This window comes from Neurospora hispaniola (genome assembly GCF_033458365.1).
Source record: "Neurospora hispaniola strain FGSC 10403 chromosome Unknown B0T23scaffold_3, whole genome shotgun sequence".
NCBI lineage: Eukaryota > Fungi > Ascomycota > Sordariomycetes > Sordariales > Sordariaceae > Neurospora > Neurospora hispaniola.
This window is the reverse complement of record NW_026944408.1, coordinates 1,916,572-1,941,226: the sequence shown is the minus strand read 5'-3', so window position 1 is coordinate 1,941,226 and position 24,655 is coordinate 1,916,572. Positions and strand designations below refer to the sequence as shown.

The window sequence follows — 24,655 nt, the reverse complement described above, 5'->3', positions numbered from 1 at the left end:
ATGAGCTAAGGTAAAACTAACAGACTTGAAGAGGGCAATTTCCACTTCTCTGGTTACCTACCTAGTTTGCAGCCCAACCCTGCCTCCCAAGGTCAAGTCTCCCATCCACCTGCCTCGACCAGGCGGGCATTCCATCTGATTCCCCGCGTGTCATGATCCTGGGCTGCGAGTGAGGGGCTTCACAGTAGGGCACTGCACTTGAACACCACCACCCACTGCACCAAAAGACTGCACCACCACTTCCTGCATCCAAGCACGCACCGCAGTCGAGCACAGCACACACACACCACCAGGCAGGTAAGTATCCATACAAAACAACGGTTTCCATTCCTCCTATCCACAACCAATACCACCCAAGAAATTCAGGCCCTTATCTTGGATCCGGTCTGCCTGCCTAAATAACCCCGACTGCCTCGAGATCGGCTCCAGTGGTGAGTTGTCCGTCCGATTTCTTCACCCCCTCCATTTTTCCCAACCAGCAGCAGCTGCTCGACCTGCACAATTTCGCTGGCAAACATCCATCCCACATCTTTCTGCAAACCACTGCTCGACGCTGCCATCGTCTTGCCGTCGCGTATCGCTCGCTGTATCTGACTCTTTGCTTTTCTAGCCGTCACAATTTCTGGTCGAGGCTGAGCTTACGACAGACACTCTGAAGAGAGACAACCAAGTTAACTCAAGGTACCCAGAACCCCAAACCCCGCACCTCACTCCAGCACACAAGCACATCCCGTCAATCTCCAGCCCACCTAAGCAACCAACATGGAGGAGGGAGAGAGCTTCGTTCGAGCTTCTGTTCTTCCGAGTGTGTTGCGGCCACCTTCCACTTCGCTTCCAATCCATTCCCGTCACCACTCTCTCTCCACTGTTCAAGATCCACTCCTTGGCTTCACTTGTCTACATGGTTGCCGTAAGCGATCAAGAGCCTAGAACGCGACAAGCACAATAACTAGACGCGCGTTACTGATCACCGTGATTCGAGCAGCTGCCTGTGCGACTCAAGCTACGAACCAGCAGCTAACGTCGCATCACCGCCAACCTACAAAGCTACCCTAGAGCGCTCTTTCACGAGCTATCACTTTATTTTTTCATCGGTGCACAGCATTTGGGCGTCCGGGCCAATGACCCAATAGTCTCATCTTACACTTTAACTCCCCACACTTTCTACCTACCGAAACCACAAAGTCTAAACCATGGCTTCCACCAAGGTGTCTACGACCATTACATTCCGGTCACCCGGCACTCAGCCGCCACTCTTCATTGCTGGTTCTTTCTCTGAGCCAGAATGGCAACCCCAGGAGATGGTCTGCACCACTGGTGCTGACGGAGAGCATGTCTTCACCAAGGAAATCTCGGGCGAACCCGGATCCAAGGTGGTCTACAAGTTCCGCATCGGCTTGGGCGATTGGTGGGTCCTTGACGAAGGCGCGCCTACCGTCACGGACAGTTCTGGTTTCAGAAACAACGAGTTGGAGTTCCAACACCCGCCAAAGTAAGTGGAAGACCATCATGTTCTTGGTCGTTAGCATCAGCTACTAACCTGTAAACCGTATCCAGGGAGGAACCCAAGCCCGACCTCCCCACGGACGAGGCGACCTCAGAGGAGAATGCGCCTCAGACAAATGGAACTACCCAACATCATGCGGATGCTTCGGAGATCAAGGACGCTTTGAAGGCGGAGACTGCTCCCGAGGTTGAAGCTCCCCAAGAAACCGACACTGCTACAAAAGTTACCGTGGTCTCCGAGACAAACAGTGACCCGCCGCACGATGTTGTTCTCAAGGTTGAAGATGAATCCACTGTCGACATCTCTGCCGCAAAAGATACTTCCTCCAGTGATGATGTTGCCGTGAAGGACGACACTACGGCAAAAGACGAGACCACGTCGGAGGCTCACACTGAAACCAAGGCTGAAGCCCCTTCAACTACTGAGGCTACCTTGAAGGATGAAGCTCTCTCAGAGCAAGAGGACAAGACCAAGACAAAAGATTCCACGGAGAGCAACGTTGCGCCCGTTGAAACTTCATCCACTGAGATACCTTCCAAGGAGGAGGAGGCCACCCCAGAGGAGACCAAGGTCGAGACAGCAACCGGTGTTGAGGAGACCAGCTCGAAGCCTGAGGACTCTCAACAAAATGAGGCGGTCCCGACGGAGGAGGTCCCCGCCCACGAGACTGCTCCAGAGGCCGAGTCGGCGCCCAAGGAGTCCCTTTCCACAGAGGAGGAAACCTCTGCCGAGCCTGCCGTTGAAAAGGAAGAGTCTAAGCCCGAGGAGACTACCATTGTAGACGCTGAGCACAAGGAGGAAGCTGAGGTCGACGCGGAATTACCCGTTGAGAAGACTGATGTTCAGGAGGAGAGCACCTCGCAAGTCGAGACACGAGAGGAAGCCGCTCCAGCTGAGGAGGCTGTTTCCGCTGTTCCCGAGGCTGAGACCACCTCCGAGGCTGAGACAACCCTGAAGGAGGATACTCTTGCCAAGGAATCCGACTTGCAAGAGACCGCCGAGTCTAAGGAGGAGGTGAACGAGAGTGAAGACCACCTTTCAAAAAATGAGACCGTATCGAAGGATGAGGCCTCTCTGGCGGAAGTGGAGAAGGAGGACCTCGCGCCCCTCACTCATGAGGCTAAAGTTCAGGAGGACACCTTGAAGACCACCGAGGAACAGCCTTCGGAAGAGAAGCCTGCTGAGGAGGAGACTGTTCACAAAGACACGAGTCCGGAAAAGGCCCCCGAAGAGAAGGCCACCAAAGAGACTTCGGAAGAGCCTGCCCACGAGGACGATACCAGAGACAAGGCCACCCAGGAGGAAACCGCTCACCAAGATACCCAAACCGACGATGAGGTCACTCAACAGACTACTCAGGAAGAGATCACCCAACAGACAACCCCTGAGGAATCTACTCAGCAGACGACCCAAGAGGATGTCACTGAGGATGCCCCTGAAGTTGCTGCTACCAAGGACGAAGTCGACGTGAAGGCTGACACCACTCCTCACGAGACCGATCTCAAGGACGAGACTCATCCAATGGAGGCGTCCAAGGAGGAGGAGCCCACTCAGAAGGAGGATGCGGAGGAACATGCCGTTGATGAGACTGCTCAAGAGGAACAGCCTACCAAGGAATCTGCTCCCGAGCAGACAACAGCAACCGGTGAGGCCACTTCAGAGGAGGTTGCGCCGGAGAAGGCTGATGAGGATGAGACTCATGCCAAGACCTACGCAGCTGTGGCTCACGAAGCTCTAGAAGCCGAGACTTCTCCAGAGGTTACTGAGGCTGCTCCGGAAGCTGAGGCTCCTCAGGCCGAGGAGACTGCTCCGGCGACCGAAGCTGCTCCTGCTGAAGAGACTTCTCCTGCTGTCGATGTTGCTCCCGTTGAGAAGGCCGCCCCAGTCGAGGACGACGCTCCGGTTGAGAAGGCTACTTCTCCATCTGAGGAGAATGCTTCCGTCGATGCAACCAACTCTGCTGAAGAAGCTGCTCCCTCTGAGATCCCTGCTGATGTCGTCGAAGAAGCCGCTCTTGCTGCCGAGGCTACCCCCGCCGAAGAGACTACTCCTGTCACTGAGGCTACCCATGTTGAGGAGGCTGCGCCTGTTGAGGAGTCTACTCATGCCTCTGAGGATGCTCCTGTCAAGGAGGCTCCTCTGGAGGCCGCCCCTGTCTCTGAAGAGCTCCCTGCTGAAAAGGCCGCTTCTACCGAAGAAACTGCTCCTGCTCTCGATGCTGCCCCTGCTGAGACCGCTGCAGTTGAGGAGGTAACTCCCGCCAAGGAGGCTGAACCCGTCCAGGCTACCTATGCTGAGGTCGCCCAGGCGACCGATGCTGAGGAGCCCGCCCATGCTGAGAAGACTGAGCCTGTCGAGGAGACTACTGTTGATGAGACTGCACCTACTGAAGAGGCCGCTACTGTAGAAGAGGAGGCGGCCAACATGCCTGCTGAGCAGTCCGAGCCTGTCGCTAATGCGGCCAAGGAGATCCTTGCCCGCTCCGAACCTGTTACCGAGTCGCAGTCTGGTGCTGCCACGCCAAACTTTGCCAGGACTGCGGCGGAAGTCGCTGATTCTGCTGCACTCCTTGACGAAGGAACACCTGAGGATCGTGTCTCCGATGAAGAGGCCGGAAAGACTGGTTTCCGTCGCCTGTCTGCCACGCCCATTACCGAAGTTGCGGACACTGCTGCGGAAGTCGCTGATAGCGCGAAATATCTGGACACTGAGGTGAGAATGGTCTCGTAATGCTTTGCATGATTCACAGTGAGCTAACGCCACAAACAGGCCACGGAGACTGACAAGTCTGAAATTCCTACACCCGCCGAGGACGGCTCCCATAATCCAGCTCTGTTCTCACATGAGTGCGCCGGTATGTACGGCGAAGAACCTTCGATCACGATTGTATCCGAGGACATGGACAAGGACAACGAGATCCGAAAGGAAATACCGCTTGACGAGGAGAATATCGATATTAACGATCCCACCCTAGAACGCTTCCCATCCAACCGCGACGAGATCATCGATACTGTTCGGAAGCTTGAGACTGGTCTCGAGGAGGACCAGGTTATTATCGAGGACGCCCCATCACCTATCATCGGCTCTTCCAATTCACGAAGGGAATCGGAAGTGTCTCACGACGCCGCTCTCGGAGCAAGCGTAATTCCCCGCGCCGCGAAGAGGTTAGAAGTCCCCCATTCACCTCGCGTCTCCGTCAGCTCGGCTCAGTCGTCGGCCTTGTCGCTGCAATCGATTTCTGAGAGCGATGAGCCGACCAACAGCAAAGAAGAGGAAACCTCAGCGGTTCAGCTTTCGCCTCCCCACAAGACCGCGGCGTCAAACGAAACTACACCTAGGGAGGCTACACCTCGGGCGGTTGTTGAGGATGAAGGAATCTCTCTAAGCCCTGACTCGCCGAAGAAGACAGAGCACACCGAAGATCTGACCACCAAGACGCTGGAGCCTCAAGCACTTGATATCCCTGAAGTCTCAGCACATACTGTCTCGGTCGAGGCGCCTGTTGAACCTATCGCCCAGGAAGAACAAGCATCCAAGGACTCCAAGCCCACGAACGGCCTCCTTCCCAGCCCAGAGGTTGTCGCGGAAACCACCGAACGCTCGAAGCCATCTCAACCCGATGCTCAACAGAGCACCGATGAGCCCGTTGCCGCCTCAGATGCTACCGGTGCTGATGTCCGTAGCGAGGCCGAGGTATCGGCGACAGCAACAGGCGCAGACACTGACAACGCCAACACGGTCAGAAAGAGAGGTGGACAGGGAACACAGGCCAGCTCGCCGCCGCCCAGCGATGCTCCAGTCATCAAGCAGGACCCCAAGAGCGGATGGTTCACCACCTTCTGCAAGTTGATCATTGTGGACTTCATCGGCGGTATCCTGAGCCGAATTGCGGGCAACCGCAAAAGACAGACGTAAGGCATACACTGGGCTCAGACGATAACCTTTCTTCAGATTATCGATTGACTCTGTGTTGCTTTAGGCTGTTAGCAGCAGGCACCGCCGCCGTCGCCATGGGGGTTGGATGGTGGAGGATCAAGGCCAATGCAGCTAGAAGCGCTGCTATTGAATGAATTAGCCATGTGTTTTATGCAGGGAGGTGTTATTGGGTGCATATGGGTTACGAAGAACATGAGACATGGATACAGTATGCCATTAGCTATGGTACTCGGAGTTCTAGTTGTGTTGGCAGAGACACGACAAGGCCTCTTGAGATTGTTTTGAACGAAAAGAAAAACCAAAAAAAAAAAGAAAGAAAAGAAGAAGGAAGAGGACGACCTAGTACATTGTTAAGTTTTGTTATTCCCTATAGTCAATATCCATACAATAAGTAGTACTCAGCTCTTGAGTTCCTTGTCATGAATTTGTGATGTGATTCCATGCTTCCTCGAGAGTGAGTGCATCCCCATCATAAATTTGGTGTACACGTAGTATACAATGGCATGGAGTTTTACAGGGACATGGTGGCGAAGAGGCCCCTGAAGCACAACGCTAAGCAGAGACCCCTACAGGTGGTGAACAGTGGCAGAACATTCCAGCAGTCCTGAGATTGCCGATAAGCACCACCGGTTTGTTAGCGCTTGCCCCTCACTCTATCAACTTTTGGAGAAGGTCGGGGCGAACACATGACGAAATTCGCCTGCCAAAAAATTTGACGACGACGGAACAGCATCTCTCGACACCACACCCCGTCGGCGTACGGGAATCTCAACATAATGTGGAAGACAGCGAGGGACTCGGTGTGCCTCATCTGCCGCTCGGCCGCAACGACAACCACATCGACATCAGCAAGAGCAAGCCTCGAACCATGGGCCGGCCAGAGAACGTTTTCGACACGGCGCGAGCAGCGCCCTTCGCGCATGGTGTTGTCCGATCGTGTTGCCCGACCACCGCCAGTACGGGGCCCCGGCGAGGGCAACAAGAAGCCTCGGAACAAACCTGATGGGCCCTGGGCGGGCATGAACCGACGAGTTGCAAACATCGACCCGCGCAAAGCACCCAAACCGAAACCGGTAGAGGAGGACAGCAGGAGAGACAAAAGGGACAAGAATACCAAGGGACAAAAGGCACTGAAGATGCAACGCGCGCTCGCAACCATCAGCTACGGACAAAGAACAAGCATCAAGGAACGGATGCAGGAAATCCAGGCTTTTGACCAGTTCGACCTGCTGCCGGTGGTGAAGGAGGCTATTGCGCAGGAGGCACTCAAAGGCATGACGGAGATCAAGCCCACGCCCGTACAGAGATTGGCTATCCCGGCTCTGCTAGGGCAGCCGATGGGAAGGAAGCCAAGGCGACCAAAATCGGACAACGGCAGGGAGGAGTTCCTTTTGGCTGCCGAGACGGGATCTGGCAAGACGTTGGCATATCTGGTTCCCGCGGTCAACGCTATAAAGAAGGGCGATGCTGATGATGAGTTGGTCGCCTCATACAACGAGCGTCTGGCGGCTGAGAAGGAACGACGTGGAGGGGCCCCGGTGTCCGAGTGGATTGAGAAGTTCGAGCCTCACCCCAACACAGCTCGGCCTCGTGTGGTTGTCCTGGTGCCTACGGCCGAGCTGGTCGACCAGGTCACCAGCGTTGCCAAGAAGCTCGCTCACTACACCAAATTCAAGGTACGACCTCTGTCCGCCAGCATCAGCCCGCTCAGGAACCAGCGCAACCTGTACAGCCCCATCGGCGTGGACATGATCGTTTCGACCCCTCACCTGCTCGCCACCATCGCCAAGTCGGATCCCAACGTTTTGTCCCGCGTGAGCCACCTCGTCATTGATGAGGCCGACTCCCTGCTCGACCGCAGTTTCTCGGGCGACACCACCAGCATCGTGGACCGCGCCATGCCCTCGCTCAAGCAGCTCATCCTCTGCTCGGCCACCATCCCTCGCCGCCTGGACACCTACATGGAGGAGCAATTCCCCTACATCAACCGCATCACCACTCCCAACTTGCACGCCATTCCCCGCCGTGTCCAGCTCGGCGTGATCGACGTGTCCAAGGACCCGTACCGCAACAACAAGATGCTCGCCTGCGCCGACGCCATCTGGTCCATCGGCAAGGAGGCCGCCAAGCACGAGGGCCCCAGGAGCGAGATCGACGTTAAGCGCATCATGGTCTTTGTCAACGAGCGCGAGACCACCCAGCAGGTGGCCGATTACCTTGTGTCCAAGGGCATCGACGCCATCGCTCTTCACCGTGACACGGAGGAGCACCGCAAGTCGGAGATGCTGGCTTCTTTTACGTCGAACGAGCCAATGAAGATCAGCAGGCCTGCTGAGGATGCTGCCGCTGCTGCTGAAGGAGGCAAAGCCGGTGGTGCCGTGAGCAGCAGCCCTACCAGGAGGCATCTGCCGAATACCAAGGTCATTGTGGCGACGGATCTGGCGTCTAGAGGTATCGATACCCTCGCCGTGCGCTATGTGGTGTTGTACGATGTGCCGCATACGACTATCGACTTCATCCACAGGCTGGGCCGCGCTGGTCGCATGAACCGTCGTGGTAGGGGTATCGTGTTGGTAGGTAAGGATGATAGGAGGGATGTCGTTGCTGAGGTTAAGGAGAGTATGTTTATGGGTCAGGCCCTTGTTTAGAAGGCCGGTGTATAAACACCATGATGGGAATTGTAAGATTAAGAGTCCATTGGACTATCGCCTCAATTGTATCTGTATCATATGATGTCTGATTGATGTACCTAGATCTAAACTATTGTCTGGAGTGCAAGCGTCTTAAGGCACACCAGAAACGGACGGAAACCTGGAGGTACTAGAAGGGAAAGTAAGCATTCATAGTACTTGGTCTTTATTTGGGGGACTCGACAAACATCGTTCCTTTGTCTGTCTTACTCCAAACCAAGTTTCCACGCCAAGTTGAGACGAAACAGAGGTCCGTGTCCAAACACCCCTGACCTAGACCACTAACGCTGTGTCGTTGTTCGATCTGACGGCTAGGGGATGTCCCCACTGGTCAATCAGACGGAAGGGTCCTGTCCTCTCCTGTGGGGTGACGAAACACAGCCAAGGGTCCAAGAGCTTCCACGGCAACGGGAGACGGGAGAAGGCGCAGCCAGCACCTATGTAGCAATGTGTTGATGGATCGTGATGAACCGGAGCCCGAAGAGCAAGCTGTTGAGCGTCATTCATACCCAACCACCACCTCTAATCCTCTTTCTCATCCCTGTGTTCTCAATCCCAAAGAGAACTCAATACCCATCTCCAGTCCCGAACTTCGGATATTTAAGCGGTCAGACACCATCAAACGCCAAATATCAACTTTACCAGCCATCAACAGCTTCAAGTGGGGTCGCCGAGTCCCCTGAATTGTGAGCTAGGTCTAGCCTGTTTGTTGGCTCTTTGGCTGTCTCTTGTATCACCTCTTCTTGCTTGTATCATCGTACAGACACAGCCTTTACACCCTTTCCCCTCGCTCGTTGTCCCGGGCTCACATTTTGCGCATCGTCTTGTATTCAACATGCCAGCAGCTGTCCGTGGCACGCCATATCTCCCCGATGGAGCTCACCAAGGAGGCGGTGGCTTATCTGGCGCCGAGCAGAAGATAAAGACACTGAGCCCCGGCGTTGCGGCTCATTTGCAACGCATCTACAGCGCACACGCCGACACCGTGACCAAGGCCTGGCGCCAGGAGGACGTTTCCGTCTGGCTTAGGTGCTGTCAAGGCGACGACGAGGCCGAGCTGGCTCGAGACTTCCCGCTTCATCAGGACTGGGACTACGAGAGCTTTTTTCAGTACATCACTTCTTCAGCCGCCAACTCGATTGCGCCTCCGCGTTCCCAGGACCTCAGTTACCCGCTCTCAAGCTACTTTATCAGTTCCAGCCACAACACTTATTTGACAGGTAATCAGCTCTCCAGCGAGTCGAGCGTCGATGCCTACAGGAACGTTTTGTTGCGCGGGTGCCGCTGCATCGAGGTGGACGTCTGGGATGGCTCGGACTCCGAGTCGGAGGATGACGATGGTGACGCCGAGTCTGTGACTTCGAGCAGTTCCAGCTCCAGCGATGATGCCTATGGCAGTGGTGAGGAGGGAACAGCGAGCAAGTTAAAGAGGAAAGCGAAGAGTAAGCTGCCTAGCTTTCTTGGTGGAAGGAAGAAGCCCAAGGACAAGAAAGTTCCGGAGCCCACCACAACAACGCCGCCGCCGCCGCCGGCAGCAGCAACAACCACTGAGGCCGCCCCGGTAGGACTATCAGCCGAAACGAACCCCTTGGAGAGGAGCAAGAGCGGCGGCTCTGCCTCTTTATTCCAAACTCTCAGTAGGAAGAGCACCAAAGAGCCGCGAGTCCTGCACGGGTACACGCTAACTAAAGACATCACCTTTCGAGACGTGTGCGAGGCTATCAAGGACTACGGTTTTGCCACAACCGACTTGCCCCTGATCGTCAGTCTCGAGGTGCACTGCAGCGCTGAGCAGCAGGAGAGGATGGTTGACATTATGAGGCAGATCTGGGGAGACCTGCTTCTTCCTGAGCCGGAGGAGGATGCCAAATATCTTCCCACTCCCGAAGAGCTGCGCGGAAAAATCCTCGTGAAGGTCAAGTACGCTCCACCCAACAATGAAGGGGGCTCGACGGGCTCGACGACCCCGGAGGAGCTGGACAACACCGCCGCCGCGGCTTCTGGAGGACTACCAGAAGAAGCGGGCCAACCGAAGCAGCGGGCGAAGAAACCGTCGAAGATTATCTGGAGTTTGAGCAAGATGGGCATCTACACGCGCGGCGTGTCGTTCAAAAGCCTGATGCAGCCCGAGGCCAACATGCCGACGCACATCTTTTCGCTGTCGGAGAGTGGCGTGATGGATGTTCACAAGGAGAGTCGTAGCGCGCTCTTCGAGCATAACAAGCACTATCTGATGCGGGCGTACCCGTCTGGTATGCGTATCTTGTCATCGAACTTGGATCCGGTTGTGTTTTGGAGAAAGGGGATCCAGATCGTGGCGCTGAATTGGCAGAATTGGGATGAGGGCATGATGCTGAATGAGGGCATGTTTGCTGGGACGGGCGGTTATGTGCTCAAACCTGCTGGTACGTCCCTTTAGTCCACTCCTCTTTAAGTAAGACAAAAACGCTAACAAGACCCTACCTAGGCTACCGCTGCGCCAAACTCACCGACTCTGATCCGTCCCCCTCCCCCTCCCCCTCGGCCTCCGACACCCAAGCCGACGCCGTCCAGCACTACACCATGGATCTAACCATCAATGTTCTCGCTGCTCAATCGCTCCCCCTTCCCCCCGGAGACGACAACATCGACTCCTTCCGCCCTTACCTGAAAGTCGAACTACACGTGGAAGAGCCTGGAGAGCGACATGGCACCGACGAGCTGCCAAAGGACGGCAAAGAAAAAGGGGGCGAGTACAAGGCCAAGACCAAATCTGTGAAGGGAGGATGCGATCCGGATTGGGAGGGGAAGTTCGGTGCCCAGACAGAACTGAAATTTGAGAATATCCCTGGTGTAGTCCCGGAGCTCTCATTCGTGAGGTTCTTGGTGCTGGATGATGAGATTGGAAGGGATTCGTTGGCGGCGTGGGCGTGTGTGAGGCTGGATCGGTTGAGGGAAGGGTATCGGTTTGTGCATCTTTTAGATGCGAAGGGGATGGAGAGTGATGGGGCTGTTTTGGTGAAGATAAGCAAGAAGTTGAGGCTGTAACTTGCTTGCTGTGCGGTGCGGTGCGGTGGCTTGTTTCGCTGTGGTTTGTGGGAGTGAAGGAAGTGGGGGAGTTAAAAGCACATGAGGCGTATATAGCATGGAGCGTTAAGCGTGATCTTGGTCATGTCATTGATATTTCTTGTGACAATTGGTCTAACTGTCGAAGGTGGTATAAAAAACTACGTTGCATACGCCATCAACACCAACAAACCATTGTTGTTATTGTTGTTTCTCAAAAGGGGTCCCCCTATTCCTACCATTTCAGGACTTTGCCTGCCGGGAATGACCGACTTGCACCAGCCTCATCTTATCACTGCTCAGCAATCACCACTTACGCCACACCTCCATGCATACATAATAAACATTTCGAACTGACTGGGATCCTGGCTTGCTGCGGCATTCGTCTGGAGCTTTCGTTCGCAGTCAAGTTACCTATCATTGCCACTTTATCGAAGCCGTCACCAAGATCTTAGCTCCGGCAACTTCGCGACTGATTTAATAACCAACCACCACCACCACCACCACCACACCCAAATCCAAACTCAAACTCCAAAACTCTATACAAAAAAATCGCAACCATGTCCGACTCAACCTCCGAGACCGTCAAGAAGGCCATCATCAAGCAGGTTCTCATCGAGTCCCAGAGCGCCAATGCGCGGACTTTGATGGAGGTACGTACCTCTCTCTCTCTCTTTCCGTTTTCTCTCTTTTGCTCTCTCTCCTCTTTCCTGTCTCCTACCCTCCCCTCCAATCCTCACATATCTAGATTTCCTATACACCCTTCCACTCTCTCTCTCCCAAGCCAGCTTCTCCCCCCCCCCCCCCCCCCCCCCCCCCAAAAAAAAAAAAAAAAAAAAAAAAAAAAAAAAATATGCAATCCAACCGCCAACTAACCGGGCCTCCAACGAAAAAACAGAAAATCGGCGAAAACTGCTTTACCTCGTGCGTCCCCAAGCCCGGCTCCTCCCTCTCCAACAGCGAGAAGACGTGCGTGACGCAGTGCACCGAGAAGTACATGGCGGCGTGGAACGTGGTCAACACGACTTATCTGCGGAGGATACAGCAGGAGATGGGCAACCAGTAGAGGAGTAGTACCTAGGAGGCACATGAGTTGCTTCTTGGGGTCTTGGGGGGGGAAGACGAAAAAGCATCATGGAGGGTGGGGGGCAGGGAGAAAAAAAAATATGCGACTTCGATCAAGTGCGACTACGACTGCGACTCCGACTCCGACTCCGACTGCTGCCGCGACTACCGATTGGCATGCGATGACTGTTTGAAAGGCCGATACCGTATCGTACACGAACAGATCGGGTTCAAACACGACCTTTCTTTGAAGGACATTATGGAAGATATCAAGGGTTCTGGATGGCGGCAGTGGTGTCAAGACCATTGCATTGGGCATTGGCACAGGGTCCGGTCACGGCTGACGGTTGGAAATGTAAAGATGCTGGAGGCTGGAGAAGCGCAAAGCAAGGAAGAACGCAAGGAGGGAAAATCAGCGAGCGGCGGCTGTTTGGTTAGGGAGATGGAGGTGACATCGTTTTCCGTACCGTATGTGTACGTGTGTATCAACATCAGCGCAATCACGGTCAAGGGAATGGTATAGGTAGACAGGGAAAGGAACGGGGCACAGTGCTTTTTATAGACGTTGGAAAAGTGGCATTTATTTTTCCGTCTCCTGGCATATGCTTTTACTGCAGTGGGAACTGATGTGATCTGACCAGGTTTCCAAAAAGAAGGGGGTATCTCATGTCAACAACAACTACTACTGAAAATGAACAACTCGAAAGATAACAAAACCGAGCTGTTAAAAATAGAACTACGGCGCACCACCCTCCTCCAGCCCCTTCTTCTTCGCCTCCTCAGCCGCCCTCTTTCTCGCCAGGTACCGCTCCTTCGCGCTCGAGATATCCGCCTCCGTCTTCCTACTCTTGGATACCAGCTCAACCTTCTTCCTCTCTTCTTCTTCCTCCTCTCTCGCCCGCTTAAGCCTCTCCTCAAGCTGAGCCTCCAGCATGCGCGTCTGCCTTTCCCGCATTGCCTGCTTGCTGCCACCCTGGAACACGCCCTTAGCTGGTCCGCTTGCCCCAGCAGGCTTTGCGGCCTGTCGAGCCTTCTCTTGTTGGTGTTCCACCTTCTTCTTGGGCGCCACGTTTAAACCACCCTTGAGCAGCTGTCGTTTGTCGACCACCTCACCGTCATCATTGATAATCACATTTCCGCCCATGGCGTTAATCTCCTTTGCCCTTTCTGTCGCCGACTTTTCCGCGTCCGGGTCTTCTTCTCCCTCATTCTTCTGCTGTGTTGCTTCTCCAGGCCCAGCCTTAACCCGCTCCTCAACAGCCTTCATCTTGGCCGCATGCTCCTGCTCCTCTTTCTCCAGCATCTGCTTATAAAAGTCCGTTAAGCCCTTGTTCTTGTTTTTCTTGGCCTCTTCCTCCTCCCTCTTCTTTTCTTCTTCCTCCAGTCGTCGGTTTTCTTCCTGCTGGCGCTTGTACGCCTCTGTGACGAATTTTTCTTTATCGGCAAACGCGTCCCCCTCGGCCTCGCGCTCCCGTTTTAGTCTTTTTTCTTCGGCGATGGCCCGGTCGCGCTCGCGCATCTCGGCGGCCTTTTGTAAAGCATCAAAGTAGCGCGGCCGCTTGCCTTCCTTGCTGTCGGCTTCTTTCTCTTGCTTCTTGGGCGCCTTGAGGGAGTCGTAGACGGCGTCGTAGTCGTAGATGGAGGGGTCGGCGGTGGCGGCAGCTTGAGCGTATTTACGCGATTCGAGGGCGGAGGAGAGGTCGCCAAATTGAGCGGCGGCGGCGACGGGAGGAGGTGCTTTTTTGTTTGATGATGATGATGGTGATGTTGTTGCCGATATAGGCGGTGGTGGTTGTGGTAGTCCCTTTGATTTCTTTTTTGATTTGCGGCCCTCGTCTACTGCCTCTAGGGGTGTGCTCGTGTTGTCGTCGAAACCGTCCAGTTCGGTGATTTCAACGGCGGCGATGGGCTTGGGCTGGCCATCACCGGCCGTCGTGTTTTCGTCATCGTCATCGCCGCCGAAGGTCGTGGGCTTCCTCTTGGCCGGCGCTGGTTTCGAGGAGGCGGCAGCCTTTTTCAGTCCAAAGGAGAAGCCCACCATGATGAATTTGTTTGGTAGATTGCCAATTGGCCAATTTGAATACAATTAGTGGAATAATTCAGAAAGAGAAGGTTGGTTGTCCTGGGGATGATTCGAGTGGCGGCGACTACACTACACTGCAGTGCAGTGCACCGACTTACAGGCACTAAAGTGAAGAATAAGTGGGTCACGGCACCAGCCACGGATCGCTTATCGTTTATCGATCATTCGCATGGTGTTCCTTTTCCCGGCCGGCAAACCGCCTTTAGTTTAGACAAGTTTCCAGGAGCTCGAGGTTGCGAGGTCCCCTTTGCTGAGTGTCAATGTTAAATCCGTAACTCATCATCATCCACTGGTTGCAAGCCCCCAAGATCCCTGTCGTAGAAGCCGAAGGGTCCAGCAAAGCTTCTGTTGGAATCTAGCCGAGCAAGGGTAAAAGATCGTTAACTTTGTAATAATAAGTATACAATTACATTGTTGTTTCAACCCATTTCTTGATAAACAAAACGGCCAGGAATGGAAGGGAATGTACGGTACTGTACGGTTATCAACACTGATACTAATTACCTCCTCCCACTGCCAGCCTTCGTTGCATCGTTAGAGGTAGGTACCTAGGCGATGTGTCGCATGCTCACTGCCAAGTTGCCCCGGATTTCTGCTCTCAGACGCTGCACGGTCTCGTGGTGGCCCCCCTCTGTTTCCGGCCTGGGTTTCGAAAAGGCCAGCTAACCTGAGGTTTAACAGTTCGTGGTTGGTTCAACAACCGCATCAAGAACCACAAACCAGCGGCACGAAGCGACACCACTTCGGCTCAAGTTCCGAAACGACATTATCTGAATACCTTCTGCACGCTCATTCATTTCCCCCCCTCCCCTTTTCCAACAATTCAGTTCCTTCGTTTTCTTCAGTCCCATCTCTTCTGCATTTTTCCCCTTGCGGGCTTCAATCAACAACAACACTATCGCTACGCCTCCTCTTCCTCCTTTCTTCTTCTTCCCCCTTCTTCTTTTTCTTCTTCCTCCCCTCCCCCTTCTTGCCTCCTCCTCCCAAAGCAGATCCGCCGCATCGTTAGGTTAGGTTTCTGGGCATCATGATGTTGTTGACGTCGGCACTGTCGGCCTTGTGGCTGGCCACGGCGGCACACGGTGCTGTGCAGCAAGATGCAGAGGGCAACGTGAAGAGCATTGGAGTGAGTTCCGGAAGCTCTGCCTCGCGCCATTCTGCGCATGGTACTAACGCTTTCTTCCAACAGCTCAGGACGCATAGCTTGAACCAGGTATGCGCACATGATCTCTCCGCATCCCACGAGGGACTTGGGACTTGTCTTGACCATGACTAACGCCGTGTTATTCACAACCTACAGCCATACCTGGACTCAGACACGCAAAGTCGGTGGTATGACTTTGGAGGAGACACAATTATCCGTACAGACCAGTGAGTCGCTCCCGCACAAAGCCGTCCAACGTCGCCAAGGAAGACATCGCTAACCGTACTTCTTCCCAAGGTACATTCGTCTCACATCCGACCGGCCGTCGCAGATGGGCAACCTTTGGTCCAAGGTGCCCTTGACAGCAACCAACTGGGAAATCGAGGTCGAGTTCAAGATTTCCGGAAAGAACCAGCTCTACGGCGATGGGTTTGCCATGTGGCTCACCAAGGAGCGCGGGCGCGAGGGGCCTGTTTTCGGCAACCAGGACAAGTTCGAGGGTCTCGGCATCTTCTTCGACACGTACAAGAACAACCGGCCCGGCGTCGTCTTCCCCTACGTCATGGCCATGGTGGGCGACGGACGGACCTCCTACGACAAGGACACGGATGGCAAGAACCAGGAGCTGGCTGGCTGCTCGGCCCGCGGTATCAGGCACGCCAACGTGCCGACCAAGTTCAAGCTGTCGCACTTTCAGGACAAGTACCTAAAGCTCGAGCTGCAGTACAAGAACGAGGGCGAGTGGCTCCTCTGCTTCGAGACCAACCAGCCGCCCACGATTCCTCCCGTGGCCTACCTCGGCTTCACGGCCGAGACGGGCGAGCTTAGCGACAACCACGACATCATCTCCATCAACGCCAGGAACCTCTACACTACCGCACCGCCGACCAAGTCCACCCCTGGTAGTGGCAAGGGCAAGAAGGTGACGGATCAGCAAGCTGAGGGTAGCTGGACCTGGTTCCTGGTGAAGACGCTCTTCTTCTTCTTTGCGGTGGGAGGCGCCTATGTCGGATACACGGCGTACAGGACGAAGCAGCAGCGCAGCCATCGCTTTTAAGGGGTATGACATGTGGGGATCATGATGGGATGGGACGGTGGTGGTGAATCGCGATACGCAATCGAGGAGAAGAGAAAAAAAAGAGGATGAGGATTCGCACATACAGTTTCTGCATTGGCGCGGGTGGCACGGACGGTCTATTTTCTTTTTTTTCCTGGTTTTTGGGTGTATTTCGAGCTTGCCCTTCTACAGAAGAGGCGGTATTCCGAGACGACTGCCCTTTACTCATTGCGACGGTCAAAATGGGACTTTTCTTACATCTCTGCCCTTGCCTGTCCCCGAGATATATAGGCCCTGATCCTGGAGGTGACTATAGAAAACCACATTTGTGTCCTCCGACGCACAGGGTTTCTGCTTTTTGTTTTTTTCAAAACTGCCGACAAGCGGGATCCTACACAGTATACCGGTAGGTATAATGACGGGGCCAGGTAGTGTAGCCTCCCCCGAATACCAATGGTCGGTTGTAAAAAAAAATAAAAAAATAAAAAAAATTGGAAAAAGAAATTGACATGACGGTTACATTTCTATACTTTGGGAGCTCGGGGTTGAGGGCCATTTCTGACGCCCCAAATTTGGACCTGGACACGAGTCCAACGTGACGTGATTGGATCCCGAAGGCGATGACGATGCGATGGGCAACTCGACAAGTCTATCCAACAGGGACGATCCCTTCCAAACGTTAGAGGAAACCCCACCTTTTACACCATCACCAGCGGCTCCTCAAGCCCCTCCAATGTCACTGGGATTCCACGAGGTCCCGCAGTGACTTCAACCATTGCTTCAGTTCCAGCTGTGAAGTTGGAAGTGTGTCCCCGCAGTCGCACCTACACAGCTTGTTCCAGAGACGACTCAGACGGGCATCTGGGCTTGATACTTACTTGACATGTCCGCTGCTTGTTTAACTTGACTGAGCAGCCGAGGCGTTTGGCTTTATATGTATCATGAGTGAACTGGGGTATCTCGTTTCTGGGTGTATCGCTTCTCTTTGACGTCTTCGAAAGGAGATGGTTGGATTCGGCCAAGTAACCAGTCTCTCTAGGGACGGGATCGTCTCCAGCAAGGGGAACTTAACCAGGGGCGCGCTCCACTTGGGAGACAAACAAGAAAAGCCAAAGGCAACGAACGAAAGCAAAGAGCTTTGAACAGCATTCCCCCCCTCGGGCCCCCGATTCAGCTACCAAATCGCAATTGGGGCGTGCGTGGCTCTACTAGTGTACAAAGGCAGAGAGACGTCGCCCTATGTCAATAGGACAGGCGATCGATCCCAAGAGAGCGCACACGTCGTCCTGACCGTTCCCGTTCTTTGTCAACCGTCTTCTTGTTTTCTGTTGTCTTTGGTTGCCCCTCAATCTCGACTCGACATCCCTCTTCTCAGCTCCTCCAATTCGACCGTACAACAACACGCAACAGCAACAGCTCAGCTTGTTTCTCGACAACGGACAGGGTTCCAGTTCACAACATCTCACCCCAGTCTTACTACATACACTGCACTCGGTCCCGCCTTACAAGGAAAAAGCAACCTGCAAGGTAGGGCAACGCTGAGTGACTTCACTACCTTACCTCCGGCTTCAATTCCTGACGTCGCCGTACCTCTCCGCCTTGCTCGTTTTTGCTAGTCTTTACCACACCACACACACCACACCACACTTCACCATAACATATACGCAACTACTCTATTCGTTTTCTGGCTTATTTCGACCTTCCATCCTCTCAGCTACACGCGAGCGCTCGCTGGGTAGTCCCGTCAAAGGTAGCAAGTTGTTGTCTGGTATGTGTCCAGCTGATATCCAAAATGTCAACCAAAGAAAGCACATGTCACTCCACGGTTAATGAGGTCATGAGGTGTTGGTGGGAGATAGAAAGCACCGATACCGCAGCCGGAGTTGCACCGCGACTGCCTTGATCAGAGCGTTTGCCCTTGCACTCCTCGAGCTTGTCGTTCTCTATCTCTTGCTTCTTCCGGTGTTACCCAACCTCAAGATCAGAGCGAGCCGGGTCGTTCCCCATGCGCTGCAGCAGCCGCATGTGCCAATTGGCTTTTCTCCCATATTGAAGCTCCGTGTTTACTGATTGCCTTGCATTCATCCTGCAGTCGCGACAGCCCGCCGCCGCCGCCGCCTGCACCACTCCTGCTCGATTCTCTCCTCCGCGTGTCGGTTCCGGCTCCCGTCTCCAGCTCCCCAATTAGACGGCCCAGGTCTCGCTCGGCTGTCGACCCGGAAATAGGATTTGATGCCTCTGCCTAGCCTCGGTTTCCTCAAAAAGAAACGGACGAAGGAGGGCAATACGGACCCTTCTTCGACTAGCCACCCAACCAGCCCAGTCACCCCTACCTCGGCCTCGAGCCTCGACCGCAACTCCATCCAGAGCAGCATCGCCCGGATCTCGTCGCACTCGAGTGCGTCGCAGGCCACTTCCCAGTCAGTCGCGACCGGCACTACCACCATCGATACAACCCATATGCCCACTCTTCTGCCGCACGAAAACCCCGTCAACATGAATACTCTCCCGGTTCAACAGCATGCCTATCCCCCTCAGCACACGCCCTCTCCTGGAGCAGCGGAGCAGCAGAACCTCCCGTCCATCTCCAACCTCATACACCAACCGCAATACGACCAACCCGCCACCTACAAACAGTCGTCTAGATACGTTCCATCTGTATCCCCAGCTAACGGCGGCCTGCCCGCGCCGCACACGCCCCAGCCGTCCATGCCTCAACCACAGCAAGCAACACTGCAGCCGCCGCATAATCACCATCAGCAGTCTCAAGCTCAGCAGCAGCAGCAGCAGCAGCAGCAACAACAACAACCCCAACAGCAGCAGCAGCAGCAACAGCAACAGCAACTGCAACTGCAGCCTCAGCCTAGTCAGCCCAGGGCCACCAAGGGCAAGTATTCGCTCGCCGACTTCGAGATTTTGAGAACCCTCGGCACCGGTAGCTTCGGCAGAGTCCACCTGGTCCAGTCTCGGCATAACTCGCGCTTCTATGCCGTCAAGGTACTGAAGAAGGCCCAAGTGGTCAAGATGAAGCAGGTCGAGCACACCAATGACGAAAGAAGAATGCTAGCGGAGGTCAAACACCCCTTCCTGATCACGCTATGGGGAACATTTCAGGATGCCAAGAATCTTTACATGGTGATGGATTTCGTAGAGGGCGGCGAGCTCTTCTCGTTGCTGAGGAAGTCCGGAGTAAGTTAGATGGGTTTGTTGGCCCATGGAGTATGTGCGGCTGACACGGATTATACAGCGCTTTCCTAACCCCGTTGCCAAGTTCTACGCTGCAGAAGTCACCTTGGCCCTGGAGTACCTGCACTCGCGGGATATCATTTACAGAGATCTGAAGCCCGAGAACCTGCTTCTTGACCGCCACGGCCACCTCAAAATTACGGATTTCGGGTTCGCCAAGCGGGTTCCAGATAAGACGTGGACACTGTGTGGTACTCCAGACTACTTGGCACCAGAGGTTGTTTCCAACAAGGGTTACAACAAGTCGGTAGATTGGTAAGTACATTCATGCGGCAGCCTCTCCAACGCTCCACCAATTGCTTACATGAGTACCGCGCAGGTGGTCCCTGGGTATTTTGATTTACGAAATGCTTTGCGGTTACACGCCCTTCTGGGACGGCAGCTCCCCCATGAAGATCTACGAAAACATTCTCAAGGGCAAGGTCAGATACCCTCAGTGGGTCAACCCCGACGCGCAGGACTTGTTGGAGCGGTTGATCACGGCAGACCTGAGCAAGCGTCTTGGAAACCTGTACGGCGGACCGCAAGACGTCAAGTCACACCCTTGGTTTGCCGAGGTGACTTGGGACCGACTGGCGAGGAAAGATATCGACGCGCCGTATACTCCTCCAGTCAAGGCCGGAGCAGGAGACGCGAGCCAGTTCGACAGGTACCCTGAGGAGACTGAGCGGTATGGACAAGGAGGGCCAGATGAGTAAGTTATTGGTACCAAATGGTGATGCCGTATCTGGATGCTAACACAGACTAGGTACGGTCACTTGTTCCCGGACTTCTAAGCAGCTCGAGCCTCGACGGCTGTGGGCTCGAATGGTGTATAATCGATTCTCCATCACCTGCACTGCGACATGGCCGATCAACTACGCAGAGGCCAGAGAATCGGCAAGACTAATGAATGGGCTTGTTAAACCAGCGGATTTCCGAACCGTGGCCATTTTTGTATAAAGCTCAATACGAAGCCAGAAGTATAGCAGCAGCAGCAGCAGCAGCAGCAGCAGCAGTGGATACGTGTAGCATGCGTTATGAGACGGAAGAAATGGACTCTTTGCCTTGGATATGCACAGTCAACGCAGGATGAGTCTGGGCGGGAACTGGGTGCTGCAAAAGGGGTGGCCAGTTTTGCTTGCGTTTACGTTTTCAGGTTGTTATTGTGTCCCCCTATTTTTGTGTAAACAAATCATACGGATGGCGCCCTGGAATGGGTTTGATGGTCCAAGTGATGCAATGACTGGCAAGTGGCAGACAACATTAGAGTGAGGAGTATTTTGGCCGTGTTTGGCTTATCACTGATGGGAAAATGAAAGAAGGAGAGAAATAACATTTGCACCCATGATTATTTGCGGTTTCAATGGCGGTGATCTTCAACTGCCATGTGGAAATAACCTTATTGAATCCCGAGGTGAGATGCCTCGATGATGGTCCCTGATACACTCCACCTCGACTTACACACATATAAGAATAAGTTCACAAAGCCGCAAAAGCGCTTCGCGGGAAGATGCCATTGATCATCTATAATAAAGTAGCCATGGTATGTATACGTAAGTCATAACTTATGTAGCCGCCCCAATGCCCGAAGGTATCATAACTCATATCACGTCAAGGTATTCACAGTCCTTGATATGTTATCCTTCCCACAACTCCCTTTCCTTTCTTCAATCCAAAAATGACACAACGGTTGTTATTCCATGAATCTCTCTTTCGTCACATCATCGTCACTCGTTGTGATATGCCTTATATGCCCAAGCCGCCTCCCGCTCCTCCTACTGTCATCAACTCTTGGCAACATTCCACGTCCTAGCCGTGCTCATCGTCCTCTTCCTCATCTCTGCCATGATCTTCTTCTCCATCGCATCGATGCCCTTCTCGATATCTTCATCTACCTTGGCGTACTCGGCTTCGCGCCTCTTGTCCCACAGGAGCCAGGTCACGACGATGATGAGCGTCACAGGGATGGTGATGGCAAAGTACACCCAGATGGTGGGGGAGACTGAACCACCGCTTCCACTGCCCCCAGAAGAGGTTGGATTGGTGTCACCAGCGGCGGACGACGACGAATCCCCCGAATCCTGGTTCTGGAAGTTGAAAAAGGTCATGGAAAAGACGGACGCCAGTAGTGTGGCGGGTAAAAATACCGCGCCCAAGAGGGAAATGGATTTCATAGAGGTTGCGTCCCGCTTGGCGGCGTGCGCCAGCTTGCGCTGGTCGACGGCCATTTGCAGACCCAGCTTGGACTCCTTCTGGGCGATGATGTTGTACAGCGCCGCGCGCTGGATGGACAGACGCTCGAGCGTGATGTGTGCGTAGCTCTCGATCCCCTTGAGTTTGGCTTGGAAGAAATCCAGGCGGGAGACGAAGCTCTCGTGCAGGGCTTTGAAAGCCTCTTTGCCGTAGGTTTCGGGGCGGGATTCAGCGAGAGACCAGAAACTATCGAGCGCGATGCCGAAACTGCGGACGATTTCTTGATAGGCTTGCGGGCGTTTCCAGAGGACTTGGGAGTGGCACTCCACCAGGTCGCGGTTGATCTGGTCCAGGTTGACCATGGTGTCTTTGATGTAGTTGGACTCTTCCTCGAGGATTTCTTGTCGCATGCTGACGGCGTGCTCGAGCCGGCGCAACCACTCGCGCGCTTCGCGCTGCTTCATGTCCGTCTTAATGGAGATGTCGTGAGACAAAACGATCATGGGGAGCAAAAAGGGGTGCATGGCTTGTGAGGCGCAGGCCAATAGGGTCTTGATGGAAACGTTGATGTCGGAGGAGGGCGTGCCTTTGACGAAACCCGAGGTGAGGCCCGTGTTGAAGGAGTGCGAGAGCATCAGTTCCCAGCCCCGGGTTTTGCCCTTTTTCCGGACGTCGGATTTGCGGAAGATGATTTCTGTATTCAAAGGAACGGGCGGCTCGTTAGAACGTGAGTGGTATGATGGTATGGTGTGTGAGGGCTAGGGACGAGAGGGATACAGGGTGGGTTGAACATACGCAAGTGAGGATCTTTGTCGTCGTGGTCCAGAGCTGCCCAGAAAAAGGGGCCGACGACGCTGGTTCCTTCTATGGCTCGGTAAGGTAACCGCATGATCTCGACCATGCTTGAGTAGTCCTCAGGCTTTAAAGAAATGTGAAGAGGTGCAAAAGTTTCATTATCTTGCGCATCCTTTTGTACTCTGGACAGTTTGTTAGGACAGTCCGGTTGCGTTTCATGTAATTCAGTTGCACCATGATACTCACATTAGACGAATTCCGTTTAAAAGTCGTACTCCTTCCTTCAACTTTCTAGGAGCAAAGACACCCTGGAAAGCGGAAATGTCAGCTTATTGCTATCAAAGCCCTCCAAATCCAGGATTGCTTCTTACCCGCCGACGCAAAAAATTATGAAACTCGACTCGTCGCTCATCAGGCCCGAATCGATGCTCCTCAATGGTGTTGAGACTTTCATCCTATGAGACCAACCACGTTAGATGTTTACTTTACTCATGTTCCCTCTCGAGTTCCCGTCTTTCGAGTTTATAACTCAACTCTTGAAACGTATCTTCCTCCTCACGGATCAGTTGCCGAATACACATCAGAGAGACAGCTCGTTCAACTTCACCCGCCCAAGGGCCCTGCAACCCTTCTCATTTATCTCCTCTCATGATCTCAATACCTTTCACCGTATCAACTCCCCACCAAGACAAATACCCATCTTCTCGCCTTCTCTCCCATCCCGTTACACCACACCGAACCGCTGCCGCGTCCTTTCTCCCCCTTTACCCCCACTCTGACCACGATATTCCATCCTAATAACTTGTCGTCCTTTTTTTGCTTACCGAATAATTGAAGATTTCTATCCATGAGGTAGTCTCCTCCACAAATGAGCACTGGTCGAGATACGTCTGAAACAGGTACTGATCCATGGCTGATTGGTCTTATTGATATCCTTGCCCCTTGAGTTTCAATGCCGTTGGTGTTACGAAGAAGAAGAAGAAGAAGAAGAAGAAGGCTCGATAAATAGCTGGGGCTTGGTGATGATGAAGATTTCTGAAACCCGAATTCGGTACCGAGCCGCCGTGTGAGCTGAATGGGTGCCGTAACCGGTATAAGCCTTGCGTGTCAATGAAGCTGCTTTAGCTTGGGCGAACCCGAAAGCGTGTGTTTCTGTTTCGTCTTTTGTATATGTGTTCGGTGCCCTCGCAAGTCGTGCCGGCCGGTGTCATATACTCTTTTTGTCTCAGTTTAAGTCGTCCAGTCTCATAAGGTCGTACGTTCGTAAACTCTTTCTTCGTCAGCTTCGTAGTCGTGGTGATGGCGGTGTTCGATGCAGTTCCCGTCTATAACCTTTAAATCGTATAAATCCTCGTGAGATGACTTTGTAAATTCCGTCGGAAAGATACCTTGAACGTAATATATATGCCTAGGCCGCGACGAAGGCACCCGACATACTCTTACGACCGTCCCAGGAAGGAAGTTTGCACAACCGAAAGAAGAAAAAAAACTCTTGGGAGTTTAAGCAAAGTTGAAAAATGTAACAGAACTTAAGGAAAGAGAGGTAGCCAAATGGAAAGGCTGCTGCTTGGGTGAGGAACCCACACGGTCACACACACCCCTGCGCTGAGCCCCAGCCTGTCCAATCCTTCGACAGCAACGTTCGAAGCTTTTTGTTCCTTTCCCGCTCCTTTCGCTACCGAATACCGACCCCCGATTTTCGATGGATGCCACTTACAGCACTGCAGTGCATTTTGGCCGGTTTGTTTGGAGCTATAGCAGCACGTAGGCAGCAGCCGTTGCGGTGTAGCGTACCGGCTAGTCTAGGTAGTAGGTAGCGAAGTAAAGGGAGGAGTACTTGAGCAATTAAAAAAAAAAAAAAAAAAAAAAGCACATGAAAAAGAAGCTCTCCCCATCGAGCAAGAAAACATGA

At 53.7% G+C, this 24,655-nt stretch overlaps 8 protein-coding genes across 8 annotated transcripts; 6 read left to right on the top strand and 2 right to left on the bottom strand.

The window, feature by feature from the left end:
- Positions 1 to 1,193: 1,193 nt before the first annotated feature.
- Positions 1,194 to 5,523, top strand: B0T23DRAFT_440037 (uncharacterized protein; the record flags this gene model as incomplete). The annotated part of the gene is made up of 3 exons (XM_062840715.1): positions 1,194 to 1,492; positions 1,558 to 4,219; positions 4,277 to 5,523. The coding sequence occupies 3 exons, from the start codon at positions 1,194 to 1,196 to the stop codon at positions 5,420 to 5,422; spliced, it is 4,107 nt and encodes a 1,368-aa protein (XP_062693993.1). The 3' UTR covers positions 5,423 to 5,523.
- Positions 5,524 to 6,110: 587 nt separating this feature from the next.
- Positions 6,111 to 8,285, top strand: B0T23DRAFT_111728 (ATP-dependent RNA helicase mrh-4, mitochondrial). Its single transcript, XM_062831870.1, has 2 exons — positions 6,111 to 8,123; positions 8,197 to 8,285. Exon 1 carries the CDS (start codon positions 6,220 to 6,222, stop codon positions 8,089 to 8,091), a length of 1,872 nt encoding a protein of 623 aa, XP_062693992.1. The 5' UTR covers positions 6,111 to 6,219; the 3' UTR covers positions 8,092 to 8,123; positions 8,197 to 8,285.
- Positions 8,286 to 8,804: 519 nt separating this feature from the next.
- On the top strand, positions 8,805 to 11,196 carry B0T23DRAFT_111730 (phospholipase C). The gene is made up of 2 exons (XM_062831871.1): positions 8,805 to 10,538; positions 10,601 to 11,196. The coding sequence occupies exons 1-2, from the start codon at positions 8,969 to 8,971 to the stop codon at positions 11,158 to 11,160; spliced, it is 2,130 nt and encodes a 709-aa protein (XP_062693991.1). The 5' UTR covers positions 8,805 to 8,968; the 3' UTR covers positions 11,161 to 11,196.
- A 415-nt stretch (positions 11,197 to 11,611) lies between these two features.
- On the top strand, positions 11,612 to 12,322 carry B0T23DRAFT_452566 (mitochondrial import inner membrane translocase subunit tim-13). The gene is made up of 2 exons (XM_062841148.1): positions 11,612 to 11,831; positions 12,077 to 12,322. The coding sequence occupies exons 1-2, from the start codon at positions 11,739 to 11,741 to the stop codon at positions 12,242 to 12,244; spliced, it is 261 nt and encodes an 86-aa protein (XP_062693990.1). The 5' UTR covers positions 11,612 to 11,738; the 3' UTR covers positions 12,245 to 12,322.
- Positions 12,323 to 12,824: 502 nt separating this feature from the next.
- Positions 12,825 to 14,379, bottom strand: B0T23DRAFT_376899 (coiled-coil domain-containing protein 55-domain containing protein). Its single transcript, XM_062836997.1, has one exon. The coding sequence runs from the start codon at positions 14,282 to 14,284 to the stop codon at positions 12,980 to 12,982; it is 1,305 nt and encodes a 434-aa protein (XP_062693989.1). The 5' UTR covers positions 14,285 to 14,379; the 3' UTR covers positions 12,825 to 12,979.
- Positions 14,380 to 15,227: 848 nt separating this feature from the next.
- On the top strand, positions 15,228 to 16,723 carry B0T23DRAFT_111595 (concanavalin A-like lectin/glucanase domain-containing protein). The gene is made up of 3 exons (XM_062831868.1): positions 15,228 to 15,539; positions 15,627 to 15,697; positions 15,768 to 16,723. The coding sequence occupies exons 1-3, from the start codon at positions 15,354 to 15,356 to the stop codon at positions 16,525 to 16,527; spliced, it is 1,017 nt and encodes a 338-aa protein (XP_062693988.1). The 5' UTR covers positions 15,228 to 15,353; the 3' UTR covers positions 16,528 to 16,723.
- A 1,893-nt stretch (positions 16,724 to 18,616) lies between these two features.
- On the top strand, positions 18,617 to 20,784 carry B0T23DRAFT_111681 (cAMP dependent protein kinase A catalytic subunit). The gene is made up of 4 exons (XM_062831869.1): positions 18,617 to 19,716; positions 19,775 to 20,028; positions 20,093 to 20,467; positions 20,522 to 20,784. The coding sequence occupies exons 1-4, from the start codon at positions 18,760 to 18,762 to the stop codon at positions 20,547 to 20,549; spliced, it is 1,614 nt and encodes a 537-aa protein (XP_062693987.1). The 5' UTR covers positions 18,617 to 18,759; the 3' UTR covers positions 20,550 to 20,784.
- Positions 20,785 to 21,227: 443 nt separating this feature from the next.
- B0T23DRAFT_111562 (uncharacterized protein) lies at positions 21,228 to 23,977 on the bottom strand. The gene is made up of 5 exons (XM_062831867.1): positions 23,568 to 23,977; positions 23,115 to 23,198; positions 22,990 to 23,051; positions 22,744 to 22,925; positions 21,228 to 22,642 (listed from the first exon to the last, which is right to left on the bottom strand). Exons 1-5 carry the CDS (start codon positions 23,652 to 23,654, stop codon positions 21,540 to 21,542), a joined length of 1,518 nt encoding a protein of 505 aa, XP_062693986.1. The 5' UTR covers positions 23,655 to 23,977; the 3' UTR covers positions 21,228 to 21,539.
- Positions 23,978 to 24,655: the final 678 nt, after the last annotated feature.

Bases quoted from the DNA above. Each gene is read 5' to 3' on its own strand.
- B0T23DRAFT_111728 (XM_062831870.1), top strand. From the start codon at position 6,220: ATGTGGAAGACAGCGAGGGACTCGGTGTGCCTCATCTGCCGCTCGGCC.
- B0T23DRAFT_376899 (XM_062836997.1), bottom strand. From the start codon at position 14,284: ATGGTGGGCTTCTCCTTTGGACTGAAAAAGGCTGCCGCCTCCTCGAAA.
- B0T23DRAFT_111681 (XM_062831869.1), top strand. From the start codon at position 18,760: ATGCCTCTGCCTAGCCTCGGTTTCCTCAAAAAGAAACGGACGAAGGAG. The intron at 19,717-19,774 runs GTAAGTTAGATG...CGGATTATACAG, and splicing joins CGTTGCTGAGGAAGTCCGGA to CGCTTTCCTAACCCCGTTGC. The intron at 20,029-20,092 runs GTAAGTACATTC...AGTACCGCGCAG, and splicing joins TACAACAAGTCGGTAGATTG to GTGGTCCCTGGGTATTTTGA.
- B0T23DRAFT_111562 (XM_062831867.1), bottom strand. From the start codon at position 23,654: ATGGATCAGTACCTGTTTCAGACGTATCTCGACCAGTGCTCATTTGTG. The intron at 23,199-23,567 runs GTAAGCAAAAAA...TTGGTCTCATAG, and splicing joins TAGAAATCTTCAATTATTCG to GATGAAAGTCTCAACACCAT. The intron at 22,643-22,743 runs GTATGTTCAACC...CTTTGAATACAG, and splicing joins CGACAAAGATCCTCACTTGC to AAATCATCTTCCGCAAATCC.
- B0T23DRAFT_111730 (XM_062831871.1), top strand. From the start codon at position 8,969: ATGCCAGCAGCTGTCCGTGGCACGCCATATCTCCCCGATGGAGCTCAC. The intron at 10,539-10,600 runs GTACGTCCCTTT...GACCCTACCTAG, and splicing joins TTATGTGCTCAAACCTGCTG to GCTACCGCTGCGCCAAACTC.
- B0T23DRAFT_111595 (XM_062831868.1), top strand. From the start codon at position 15,354: ATGATGTTGTTGACGTCGGCACTGTCGGCCTTGTGGCTGGCCACGGCG. The intron at 15,540-15,626 runs GTATGCGCACAT...CACAACCTACAG, and splicing joins GGACGCATAGCTTGAACCAG to CCATACCTGGACTCAGACAC. The intron at 15,698-15,767 runs GTGAGTCGCTCC...CTTCTTCCCAAG, and splicing joins ACAATTATCCGTACAGACCA to GTACATTCGTCTCACATCCG.
- B0T23DRAFT_452566 (XM_062841148.1), top strand. From the start codon at position 11,739: ATGTCCGACTCAACCTCCGAGACCGTCAAGAAGGCCATCATCAAGCAG. The intron at 11,832-12,076 runs GTACGTACCTCT...ACGAAAAAACAG, and splicing joins ATGCGCGGACTTTGATGGAG to AAAATCGGCGAAAACTGCTT.